The sequence below is a fragment of the Halichoeres trimaculatus genome, unplaced genomic scaffold (assembly GCF_033239565.1).
Source record: "Halichoeres trimaculatus isolate MK-OKI-2021-1 unplaced genomic scaffold, fHalTri1.1 fHalTri1_scaffold_11, whole genome shotgun sequence".
In the NCBI taxonomy this organism is placed as follows: Eukaryota; Metazoa; Chordata; class Actinopteri; order Labriformes; family Labridae; genus Halichoeres; species Halichoeres trimaculatus.
In genome coordinates this window covers 16,305,657-16,318,558 of record NW_027437189.1, presented here as the reverse complement: position 1 = coordinate 16,318,558, position 12,902 = coordinate 16,305,657, and the positions used below count along the sequence as shown (strand labels likewise).

General features: G+C 39.3%; 1 protein-coding gene across 2 annotated transcripts in view; it reads left to right on the top strand.

Moving 5' to 3' along the window:
- lamb2l (laminin, beta 2-like) overlaps window positions 1-12,902 on the top strand; it is a 51,727-nt gene that overhangs the window by 6,597 nt on the left and 32,228 nt on the right. Inside the window, exons 1-2 of one of the 2 annotated variants that reach the window (XM_074681226.1) lie at window positions 5,805-5,986; window positions 8,734-8,813. In XM_074681226.1, coding sequence (XP_074537327.1) covers window positions 8,783-8,813 — 31 coding nt within the window. In that variant the 5' untranslated portion in view covers window positions 5,805-5,986; window positions 8,734-8,782. Of the gene's footprint in view, window positions 1-5,804; window positions 5,987-8,733; window positions 8,814-12,902 lie in introns of those variants that run through there. The other variant, XM_074681225.1, reaches the window with a different exon arrangement.

Below are 12,902 nucleotides of genomic sequence, written 5' to 3'. Positions count from 1 at the left end.
ATTAAACCAATAATGAAATCACACAGATATTTCTTCTTGTACAAAAAGCTGGAAGCAGACACAGTAAAAGTGATCTGCCGCTGGTGGATGCAGCATTCAGCACAAAGCAGTTGACCCTGCACCACTTCAGTGTGCAAGAGCTCAATGTTACTTGAGGTTAAAGTGCGACTAGCAGGTTTAAATTTTTACAACATTAATACATAACTTTGTCTGAATTAGCAGCACCTCTATCTCAACATGGCATCATATAGCGTAGTAAGAGGCAGAAAATACTGGTTTACTCTTCTTAAACCAACCCATAATACAAAGTAATGGGACACTTCCAACACTCTCTGCAAAGTGAGTGCTAAATTTTGTCCAGAAGCCCAGCAGAAATCCATCATGATAAAGCACAGATGCTTCTGATTTTAGCCCAGAATCATCACTTTATTATAAGCATCCGAGCTCTGAAAAGACATTGTCGTATGTTGGGGCTGTTCTGCAGAAAGCAGCACACTGATATGGAGGGGGTGATTGCGTTTATTCAGCAAGAAACTCACCACAGCAGGCAGGTGCAAGGATATGGATGGTTAAATCTCTGGGCTAATCAGATGGGGTATGTGGTACAACAAGATTGTAATTTTATGTGGTTTTAAACCCATAAAATTATGACTTGACAAACTCAGAAAATTGCAACTTTCTAACCGAGTAAGTTTGCGAGTTTATAAAGTCATAAATTTACAACTTTTCTAACTCTAAAATTTCTAGTTTTCTTTTTTTCAAAATTCTTTGTTTTAAATGAGGCCTTACTATGCTGCCAGAAACGACACATAATGTAACCTGAAACAAGAAAGGACAGCTTTCTTAGATGTGTAAAAAGAAGGCTGCTAGTTGTCCTGTTAATATGTTGTGGTGTTGTGTCAACTTCAGAATACCTTCAACAAAAAAGCTGAGCAACCCAACAACCCCAGTAAAAGAAGATCTCTGGTCACTGGTCTGTGAGTACATAGGTCTTCTGTTAACAAAGGCTCAGCAAAGCTATCCGTTAATGGTTGTAGAAGGTTTAAGTCAGTGCCTCTCTTTGATGGCAATCTTTCTATTGTTGTAAGATGAATGAATCATCAGAGTGAATATATTCAGACTGTATTATGAGATTTTCTTTATCCTCACAGGTGATGATTTGGTAAGGTAAGCAAAGGATTAGGAAGTTGTTCTAGGGATAGCTTTTTTCTTGTTTGATGAACTTGTTATTCTTTTTTCAAAGACTGAGTCTCTGTGTGGTCTCCTTTCTATCAGAACCAACAAAAGTTTGGACTGTTGAAGAGGTGAAGGTGTTAACTTTTAGTTGTCCAATGGAAGTTTAGCTCAAAGAAAAAAAAGTATAAATAGTCTATGTACAGTGTTCGTTCAGGTGTTTTTAGGTTGGGTTGTATGAGGTTGGAGTGTGCAGACAGATGTGTGGTTAGATATCATTGTCACAGAGAAGGATCTGTCAACACCACAGTGAGGTGGTGAAAAATCCAAAGGCAATGTACATGTGGACTATGTTTCATATAAGGCTCTTGTAGTGGCTATAATTACTGTGACTTGTGACCCTGTCTGCAGCGGAATACCTCATGTAGTATCTCTTAATTGGCTTCTCTTAACTGGAACTGCCTTGTTGTTTAAATTTTTTTAGTTTGGATGAGCACCTCTCACTTAGGTTGTCGGTGGGTGAAATAGTGTTAGTGTCTAAATCGGTCATCACATATACACAGCTACAGACGTTGTTGTCTTTCTGCAGCCGTTTTATCCAACAAGGAAAAACATGCCTTGAAAACTAATGAATAACAAGTGATGAATGAGAGCTTTGTTGTGTAGAGAGCAAAAGTAGGTAGGATGTAACCCATCATAAAGACATTCTGGTCTAAGTGGCAATAGAATAGGTAGAGCATACAGCCCAATCCAGTAGTAGTGAACTTTTGCCCAACCTTGGCTTCTCATTTTAAATCTACATCCCTTGTCTTCTTGTCTTCTCTTTACATAGTCATCTCTCTGCCCCCCCCATTCCTCATTAAAGAGGTGGAATCAAGGAAAGGTAGAGCAGACAGCCTAACCAGGCAAGGCTGAGCTCTCGCCTAAACAAGCTTTGCCTCTGTCTTCCCTGTCTTCTCTCCAACATCTTGCTCCTGCTGTCATTCCTCTTTCTTTTCTATATCAACTATCAGTCTGCTGCTGATGTCACTTTCAGCCTGCAGCCATGTTGGTGTAATAGTTCTCAGAAAACTCCCAAGTGGATAGTTTATTTTTCAAAAAGTTCCCAGAACTATTTGGTTCAAAACCACCCAGAGACATCGAGAACATTGTGATATGAAATTAAGTAGTATTCGAGCACATACTTCTAACCAGGGCTGAACAATTAATTGATTTGAAACCGACATCACAATGTAATAGATTACAGTTTTCAAATCCCAAAGGCTGCAATTAGAAAAAAAAAACATTCAACTCATTCTTCCTTAAAACCAGCAAAAGTCAATATGCTGGTTTTCTGTCAAAAACCCTGTGAGCTACAGAGATCCATACAGTAGAATGACCGTGGCTGGCAGAGCCATACGCCTTATTCACTTTACTCTGTATGGTTTGTTACTCTTACTGACAACTGGAAGTCAGTAGAATTTTACAGTGTTCCTTTTTCAATTAGTAATGGAAAGACTTGTTTAAATGTTAACAGTATCCTGTCGTGTTGGTCATACTGTAGAATGACTTAAAGCTTGTGTTTTGTGAACAATGCAGATGATAACACCCCCCCCCCCACCCCCCCCCCCCCCAAAAAAAAAAAAAAAAAAAAAAAAAGAATAGATAAATAAATAAATAAATACATAAATAAAAATCACATGCTAAAATGCAATCGCAGTATTGGTAAAAAAAAAATCGCAACCAGATTATTTTCCAATTCTGTTCAGCCCTACTTCTAACACTGAACCACAGGCTTACGGACATACATGAATACTTCCCCCTCACAGTGATTCAGACAGTGGCGGCTCTCATTGTCATCTCCTGTGTCACCCTTAAACTAAAGGCAAAGTAAACTTCCTCTGTGAGCTCATCTGAATGATCCATTCTGGTCCTGTTTTACAGTTCTTTAAAAACTGTGACTCAAGCTGCATCATATTGGCGGTGTCTTTGGTGGCTCACTCTAAAGCCTTTTGTTTGATGTGTACACACACTCAGACACACACAGAGTCAGGCTTATCATGCTATTGGGTTCAAGGATATGGGAGTCTGGGATTGTTTGGACTAGTGTCTCAAGATTTCTTGGTTTTGTCTGACTGCTTTACAGAAGTTATGGGGGTGGCAATGAACCCTCTGCAGCTTTTCCCTTATCTTGGAGTCATGATAGTGTGCGTTTGTGTTTGCATCCAAGACTTGGCTCAAGGTCTCATCATCAGGAACAGTTTGGCTTTGGATTTCTCTGAATTATTTCACTTTTAGACTGCTTTGAGAGCTGGATGTTAATAAGGATTGAATGTCTTTTGTGTATGTTAGACCTGATATTTCCTCTATAGTTGTGTCAGAAGTCACCGTGAAAGTCAGAGTGCCGCTGCAGATATGTCCTCTGTTGCTGAGGCTTTGAGGAACCACTTTTGTGACACATCTCTGAAGCATTTGAACCAGTAGCGCTGGCGTCCGCCGCTGTGGTTGCTGCGTGACATGTTGAGCCCCTTCATCCCCCTCTTTTGCAGAGTTCAAAGGTTGCATCACCAGAGGGCTGTGAAAGTTGAAGGGGCTTTGTTCTCCTTTGCAGTTTTTGTATTATTTGTCCAGCCTGAATCACACACATCCATGCACATAAACCCCCACATGAACAAAGCCTGTCCAACATGCAAAGGCATACGTGCTCCTTCCAACTCCTTTCTCTCTCTTGTAATCTGGTTTTAGCTGAAAATTTTTGCTAAATTGCATGATATTAAAATTATTTTCATGTCTACCCGGAAGATACTGCTTCTTTTCTCAAGATCTAAATAGGGGAAAAAGGAAACATGACTGGGTACAGTCTTTTCAGAATTTGAATAAATTTATGATGTCATTTCCTACCTCCAAGAGACCACACTCTGAGTGGAACATGGCTGAACAGGAAACTTTAAAATTTTGTGGGCAGAGTCAGAGTGCGTGTGCAGTTTTGACATGCAGTCAATATTCGGGTTAAGGTCAATATTCTGGTTCCTGAAACATTCAGAATAACCTGTTAACATGTATGAGCAAACAGTTAATTCCTGTTTACATGGGGTCCCGATCAAAACAGAGTTGCACGGACAACATTTCGACGCAAAGTGCATCATTTCAGCTTCTTCCTGTATCCACAGTAACAGAAGTAGCAACAATAACAGCCGCAGCAGCACGACAGACTTCCTGCACTGATAGACATATACAGGGTTGGGACAATATGCCATTCTTGTGATTCGATTCAGTGATGACTTTTGAGGTGCTGATTCAATTTGGATTGCAAGTCTTCAATATTTACAATTTTTGCAGTATTAAGTTTGCTTTTCATAACACCAGACCGTGTGAAAAAAGTTAAATGATGATGATAATGTCTACAGACTATATCAGGAATAATATTTTCCCATAAAATGCACATCACATGAGTCAGAGAGAAACATTTCACCCTTTACCAGAGAAAAGTTTTTTCCAGAGCAGTTTATAAACAAGGACTGAAATGAAGAATTTGAATTTGAAAAATTATCATTTTTTGACAAAGAATCCTGATTTTGATATTGTCAAACAAAAAATCCCCATATTTCAATTTTCTATTTTTCTCCCACCCCTAACATACATGACCAAATATTCAGGTGAGAGAGGAGAAAATAACCCAGGGGTAATTTTCAGGCTTTTAAAAACTGTAATATGAGCATATTCCATTTTTTGAAAAGGGTTATTGGCGTTTGTATGACCGTGCGCAACAGGGTTATTGCTAATACTTGGAATATGAAAGGGATAATGACTGCTTGTAAACATAGTCACGGATGTAGCAGCTGTACATTCCATCCCCTCAACATCTCCCGTCTTTTCTGCTTGGCAAAAGTTACAGAATAAGCAATCGCTGCTTAATATTTATTGGTTCAGTCTCTATCATCGTACGCTTGATTTCAGTCAACATGGTTTGTTGTGCACCAACGATCGAAAAATGTAGCTGAACTCATAACTGGCAAAAGGATGAGCACAGAAATGCCAACTGGTGTTCAGGTGATGTATTGCATTTATAAAGAGCTCATGACTGTGTAGGCCACTATGGCGTAGGAATAGAGAAGTGTTGGCATAAGCATCAGTGCTGGTTTGGTGTAGTGGACAGTGGTAGTACTGCACTCTAGCCCTGTGGCCTAGTTTAACCCAGAAAGTAAAAAATGTCTCTCCGTCCCTGTCAGTGTCACCTCTTTATCCTTCTATCCTCATTTGTTTTCCAGTAGGTTTTCTACTACCTCCATCCTCCTTAATTCTCTTTCTTTTAACTCTCTCCCCTGACCTCCTCTCTGCTTCTCTCAGCGTTCACTTTCCCCCAGTGTCCAGAAGAAAGGGGTGGTGCATTCCAAAAGCCTGGAGACCATTCCCCTCTTTCAGCCAGTGGCCCACAGAGTGACAGAGGAATTAGAATAAGAATAGCTGTCCATTCACCCCAGTGCCCCAGTGACGAGCCGGAGGGAGAGGGAGAGGGTGAAGAGGAGGGAGGAGAGGAATGAAGAGGGGGTCCCTGACACATTCACTGCTCCGATTGGCTGGCGGCATTTCCCTCTGTTTTTACATCGCTGCTGTCGGTTGTGCTTTCAAGTTTGTTTTACATATTCCGCCACACATAGACACCACACATGTGCATGCACGCGTAAATATACACATTGGGGTCCAGGGCCTGCACATGTGCACACACAGACACAAGAACCTGCACACACACACACACACACAAACACACATACACACACTGGAACGAGGAGTTAACAAATTTGACCACACAGTGCAGACAAGAGAGAGGTGACCTGTGAGTATGAAGCTCAGTTCTCTTCTGTACCTGAATTGTTAGATCGTTGTTGGATTAATGTGTTTAACATCTGCGGGGACACGTTTCCTTTACATCAGGCTGTGCTTTGGTGGATTAGTCTTGTGGTGAAGACGAAGGATTAAAATATGACCTTGTGCTGTCATCACCCCTGTAGGTCGCCTGTAGCTAAACTGTAAACTTGTTTAACTGTGTAGGTGTTAAACTACGACACTGCTTTTACAATTTAACAGGCAGCAGGTGGTTTTACAGTGTCTCAGTAAATGGCTTGTGGAAGATGTCAAGTTCATTTAAAAAGTAAGGATGTAAAGACCATTTTGATAACAAGAACCTTTTCACTTAATTAATTTCTCTTTGCTCATGTTTCTGGGCTGTTTGTAGAGCTCACTGAGCATCTAGTACGATTTTTTCTTCTGTTTTGAAACTTGTTTTTTTTTAAAGTATTTTAGTAGTTGTGTGCTATTTGCAGCTTTGTTGAAGTAACATCAGAATAGTTAAAAGATCCTTTCAGTCAGACACAGATTGAGGTAAGGAACCTTAATCAATCAAACTTCTTGAGCATCTGCTACTAACACAAGTGAGATAAAACGCTGGTCCTTGGAATAAGACAAATCTGTCTTATTTCGTAACAGCTGGAAATCTTGTCTCTGAATTTGGACTAAATGCCCCACACAGGATTTTTGAGTCTTACCAGTCCTAAACCTGAGGATGTATCAGAATTATGTAGATTATGAAAATCTTCTGAGTTAGCCTCTAACTGTTTAATTCGTTTATCAAATTTACTTTCTGTTCTTGATCAAAGTTTTGCTGTGTCCATTAGGAAGCTCTATGTTTCCTCGACTTAATGATTGAACATTGTCACCCATGCAAGTTGCCACCAGTAATAGTTGTTTGTTGAATGAATTATCAGTATTTTTATGAGGGAAGTCCCGATTGGACCCCTGATTCCGAGTCCAAGTCCTTTTATTTTGGGTATCTGCCAATACCGAGTCCCAATCCGATACTTCTTATCTGATACATCATGCTTCCAGCTTAAAGCTCCTGCCATGTTCTGCTTTACTTTACGACATTCAACCAATAATGTCACTGTTGTGATGTCATGCCCTGCATTGTTTCTGTGTGGGGTTGAGACTCTGTAACCATGTGATTGGCACCGATTTCCGATCACATGATCTGATCTGGACATCCCTAATTTTTATTATTGAAGACTTAAAATGCAGGCCAGTTCTCCTGTCCATGACCCGCACAGTCAGGGTTGTCGCACAAGTAAATGCCTACTGCCATATTCCTGCAAAGCCTACATCTACCACCTGATGTAAACAAGCACAGATCACCGATAGCTTCACACGGCAGTATTTTTATCCAGTGATGGAAAAAAAGTTTTAATTTGGCTGTGTCCTACAACCACTCAACCAAGGCAGTGTGTTACCAGCACAGGCGTATGAATGCTAACCTGCAAGAAGGACTAGGGCTCATGATGCTAGCCATGCAAACATTAGCCACACTCGTCAAACCAATTTGACATGGTTTAGACTCATGCTTAGCTGTGTCAAGAGAGTTGTACATTACAGCAGTTCATTTGTAAGTATAAAAATTTCCACTCTACTGACTAGGGAAAAAAATAAATCAACAATCTGAAGAAAGATAAACTTGCCCATTAATGTGAAAAAGAAAAAAATAAATGAAACCGATACATAAGGATCAGTTGAAAGAAATCATCAGGGAAATGTATTCTTACACTGTCAGTGCTTAAGGCATAACATTATACATTTTGCTTTGGTTGGCATCCTTAATAACTCAGCATTTTTTGTACTAAGATTTTTTTTATCTTATTTGTTATGTCATTTAAGCTCAACCAATGGTTTTAAAGTTAGCTTGGAAGATGAGCAAAAACAGTGTTTTCCAACAAACAAAAAAAGCAGTGAAAATTTTAAAATAATTATGTTTTATTTTTAGGATGGAGATGACTCATTGATGTATTAATGCTTCTTTTTGCAGCCTTTGTCTCTAATTGTGCAGTGGTGGAGTGGATTGTTTTTTTTAATCAGAAGGTTGATGGGTCAAACCCCAGTCCTTGTTTCTTTGGGCAAGACACTGACCACACATTGCACCAAGTGACACAGTCAGCGAGTTGAATAAAAGCCCATCCGTACTTGGGAAGATGAGAAAAGTACCACATAAGTACAGATTCATACGATGAGCTTTCATAACCTAAATATTGGTAAACAGCAACAAGTAAAGACAGATGAGTTAATTGTGGTGATAAAGCAGAAGCAGGATGTTTGTACAGGATCTTACATGGTATTTCCATGTAAATGTCTGGGGAAACAATCCCTTATTGGTATTAATGTATAAAACAGCTTAATACACATGTAAATCCATTAACCTGCTGTACTCTGTGGGTGTGAGGCGTTGTGGGGTCTCTCCTCACTGCCTCCGCCTTTGACAGTGTGAGCGCAGGGCCACGTGGATCTTTCTCTGCCAAGCTGAGTGTGAAAAATGCTTTCCAACTGAGACCTTTTTCAGATCTCAAACTTAGATCAGTGAGAGAGATTAAGCTTCTTAAAACATGGAGGAAATGTTATTTGTCGTTTTTCAGATCATACTGGAGTTCTCTTTATGATTTCTTACATATATGCTTTTTTACCTTTATATGTGGAATATAAATGATTTTTTGGTCACACACTTACATAATATTTCTTTTTTTTTTTTTTTTTTTTTCTTTACAGCCAGTGAGACTGCCTAGTGCCTGTGAATCCAGGTATCCTGGTGTCCATCATGGTGGTGTATCTGAGCCTCCTCATGCTGGGTGAGTAGCTGACGTATATCTGTTTATTTATTGCACATTAAGTGAGTTTTCAGGTTCAATTTGAGCAAAGTGAATCACCTGGAAAGAAAGTTTGGTTTCTGTCTTTCTTATTTGCTGTGGTTTGAAAACAAAGCAGCAACAGAACACAGTCACTGTGTATGTGTGTGTGTGTGTGTGTGTGTGTGTGTGTGTGTGTGTGTGTGTGTGTGTGTGTGTGTGTGTGTGTGTGTATGTGTGTGTGTGTGTGTGTGTATGTGTGTGTGTGTGTGTGTGTGTGTGTGTGTGTCTGTGTGTCTGTGTCTGTGTCTGTGTCTGTGTGTGTGTGTGTGTGTGTGTGTGTGTGTGATTTAAGCATTAATTTAAAGGCTTATCTGCTGATTATGATCAAACAACAACAGCTTCTACGTCTTTTTAAAGGATCTTGATAATGAAGCAGGATCATTTAGTCACACAACAGTACATGAATAAAGAGGTGTGTGCAGGGGCTTTCCCTGATCAATCATCAAGGGAAATGAGGCCGAAACAATGTTTTGTATTTTATTTATCCCATCACACACACAGTGCATGACAGGTTCTTCATAAAAGTGATTTAAACTGTGTAATTAGAGTAATTATACGCAACTTTTCCACTCCTGTCACCACCTGTCGCACATTGTTTATGACCAGACTTGGGGAGTGACAGAATACAGGGTTTACGTGATTAGGATCCAAAGTAAAATAACAAGGTAACTGTATCCTGTTACAGTTACAGAAAAAATACAATAAAATCCCAAATTTCAGTTACATTTTGTGAAATTTGGGATAATTTTGCAGTATTAAAATTTAATGCATTTTTATTTTCCATTAAAAATGGAGGAGATGGAGAGAGGTGGTGCATGCTTATCTCTCACACCTGACATGCACACACTTTACTACAACACTTCAGGAGACTCAGCACCGTGAGCTGTGACACTTTGCAGTTTCCAGCATGGCTTGTAGAGGAATGAATGCTTTTACAGGGAGGGAATTTCAGTATCAGTATTATCAGAGCACCAAAGTGTCGCTAAATATGATTGTTGGTTTTTCACATTACAGATTATGGACATGGTTAATCCACACTGGATTGTAAACACAAACATACTTCGCAATTATTACAAACCATCAAGGGTCCCTAAGTGAAACTATTCTTGTGTGAATAACTGCCCCCCCCCCCCATCATTAACCATGATAAGATCTTTCAGGGCTCATATTGATTTATTACAGCAGCTGTAAAATAAATCATGTTCATGTTACACCTGTGAAAATGTTCAGAGCGCTCCTCTCCTGCTGTGTCTCACTTGGTGAACAAGAGATTTGAACCTTGTAGTTCTTTGATTTGTTTGTGAGTGACAGTCCGCTGTTAGCTTTGGAGCTAGCTGTTGTTAAAAATTTAGCAGGTGAACGCTGGGTGTGTTTAAAACAGTATTATGTGTCTACTGCGTAAAGGAAGTGGTTTTGTTTGAATGAACTGTACTGTGGTCAAGACTCAGTCACTGTGATTGTAGGACTGTAAACTACTTGTCGAATATGGCTTCCTCAATTTCTTTTGTAAGGTTACATTGTTCAGTTATATACAAACATTAGTCATTTTATTTGTATTTGTTTGTTCTTTTTGTTCTTTGGCATATTTTGTATTGGACTAATCCTCAAGTGATTGAAAGTTACTGGTTACATATTTTAACAGATAACCAGTAACTGTGTCGAAGTACATTTCAAAGTAATTCTCCTAACCCTGTCTATGACTTATTCCAGTATTTATGAGGCCCAGCTGAAGGATCTGGGTTTAAATGGCTTAAAGGGTTCAGAACCAATAAGTGCCTACATTTCAAAGTCATAAAACCAGTTGTTCCTCTCTCTTCAAGATAATGAGTAAGTGGAGTGGATGAAGTGCTTTGCAGGGGCTTTGTAGTCACTCCCTCCAGCCTCAAACAATGAACAAGTTCATGAATAGCATTTCAATAAGAATTAAAAGTCTTTGTCTGATAGTTTGGGATAATTTTAGGAGCCTTTTTTCCCTTTCCTTGTTTTAAGTTATGTTTCCGGACATTTTCACCTTTGCTGGATGGAACAGGAAATATGTGGAGCAGAGATTGAGACAAGACCTGCTGCAAGGTGTCATGGCCAGGAGTTGAACCGGCAGCTGTTGTAATGAGGGCTCTGGCCTCTGTAAATGGGGCTACAGGCATCCCTGCGGAGCTCCAGTTTGACTTGATACCCGTTTGTTTGTTCTTTCATTCGTTCATTTATTCATTCACCTTAATCCATATGATTGAGTTTAGAGCAGAAACAGGTGAGCATTAAGGAAAAAAAAATATGCAACACTTACTACATGACTTAGCTGCATGGTGTTGTTGCTTGTCCAGGTTTTAAAGTTAGGTACATGCACAGAGCGTAGCTTTAAAACTTTCTCTGCTTACCCTGCACTCTTCATCAGTTTGTTGGCGTTTAATCAACTCATGCTGCTAAAGCTCTGGTTGTCATGTTACCTCCGGTTTATTGTGTGAACTATAGCAGGATTGAAAACTCTGTGAGAATCTGGAGTATTTGAGGAATGTGTGGTAAATAATGAGCCACTGACAGCGGTGCTGGATGTGAGGCAGAATGGGCCCTCGCAGGGTTAATTGGTGACTGAGGGGTTGTTCTGGAGGGCCACACACACACTAACACACACTAACACAGCCACTTTACATACACAGTTAAAGAGTACCCACCTTCAAATAAGCTTTGTGTCATTAGCTGAATCACCTTTTTTTGGTTTCTCTGGAGACCTAACTGTGATTCGAAGTGTTGTAAAGAAAAGCGATTAGGTGCATTATGCGTGCCCCTCCCATCTCGCCTACACACAGGTATCTGGGTCAGTACTTGGGTCAATTATTAACTTGGACTATAATGTTTATGTGTGATGGGCCACCAACTCCCTTCAGTCATAGTCATCTTGAATTGGCTTTAATCCTGGACTTTACTTTAATGAACAAGACAAACTGTAAATGAATCAATGAAATATAAATCTAGACCTAAAGTAAAAATAAACAGAGTGATGACCTCAAAAGTTATCTGCACTTCACTTCAGGCCACCAAATTCAGATTTTTTCCAACTCGTCAGCCAGATTTGTTTTCCTGTGAAGTTTTTCATGTGTAAATGTGATCAGCTGCTGATTGAATCATTGTTTCCAGTCACTTACAACCAGTCACAGCCCATTCTCACATGAAGGGGGTCAGTTTTAAACATGCCTTCCCTCTCAGAGATCCTTGCTGCACCAATAGTGTACAGGCTCTGTGGCTGCAGGCTAAGCTTCACCTCCACCTGGCCTCCTCCACCATCTCTGTAGTCTAAAAACCCTTTTTTGACCTTGAAGGGGATTTTGCAGTGTGCTCCTGAAAAACTGGTAACATGCAACTTGGAGATACTGAAAAATACAGAGGCTTAATCCTCAAGCATAATTTCCATTTTTTGTAAGTATGACAAAAGTGTTGCCTACTGAATTTTCTTTTATTAGTTTCCCCAAATCCAGTTCAAGAAATATTGTTTTTGTCTTTGAGTTCAGATCATATTTTAGAAGCATTACAAAGTCCAAACAACTGTAATTAATTGGATAACAAAAATAAAATGTGAAGCATGTCTTCCTGGTGTACAGTCATAAAAAATGTACATCATGCTTTAATACCCGGCAAAACTGAAAGTTTGTCAAATAATAACAGGTAAAACTGACACCAAAGTTGCTTGTAAAAACTAAAAACATCACCAAATGAGGTAAGAAAACATTTTTTGTCAGGTATTTTGCTATTTTGCAAGCAATTCAGGTCTAATTTGTGTCTTTAATATGTCAAAATAAGACTAGGTCTGAGACTTCAGTGCATTAATTTTGAATGATTAATTCAAGAAAAAAAAACATTTTAAAAATAATGCCTGCATGAGTGACCTCAGTTTGGAAGTAAATTAAAGTTTAGATTTCTTACCTTATGTTTGCATTAACTACATAATATTAAATTATGTTATAAACATTTATTATCAGGACAACAAGAGAAACCGTCTTTGAATCACTTCTGCTTGTTGGTATCTTCAAGGTGAGA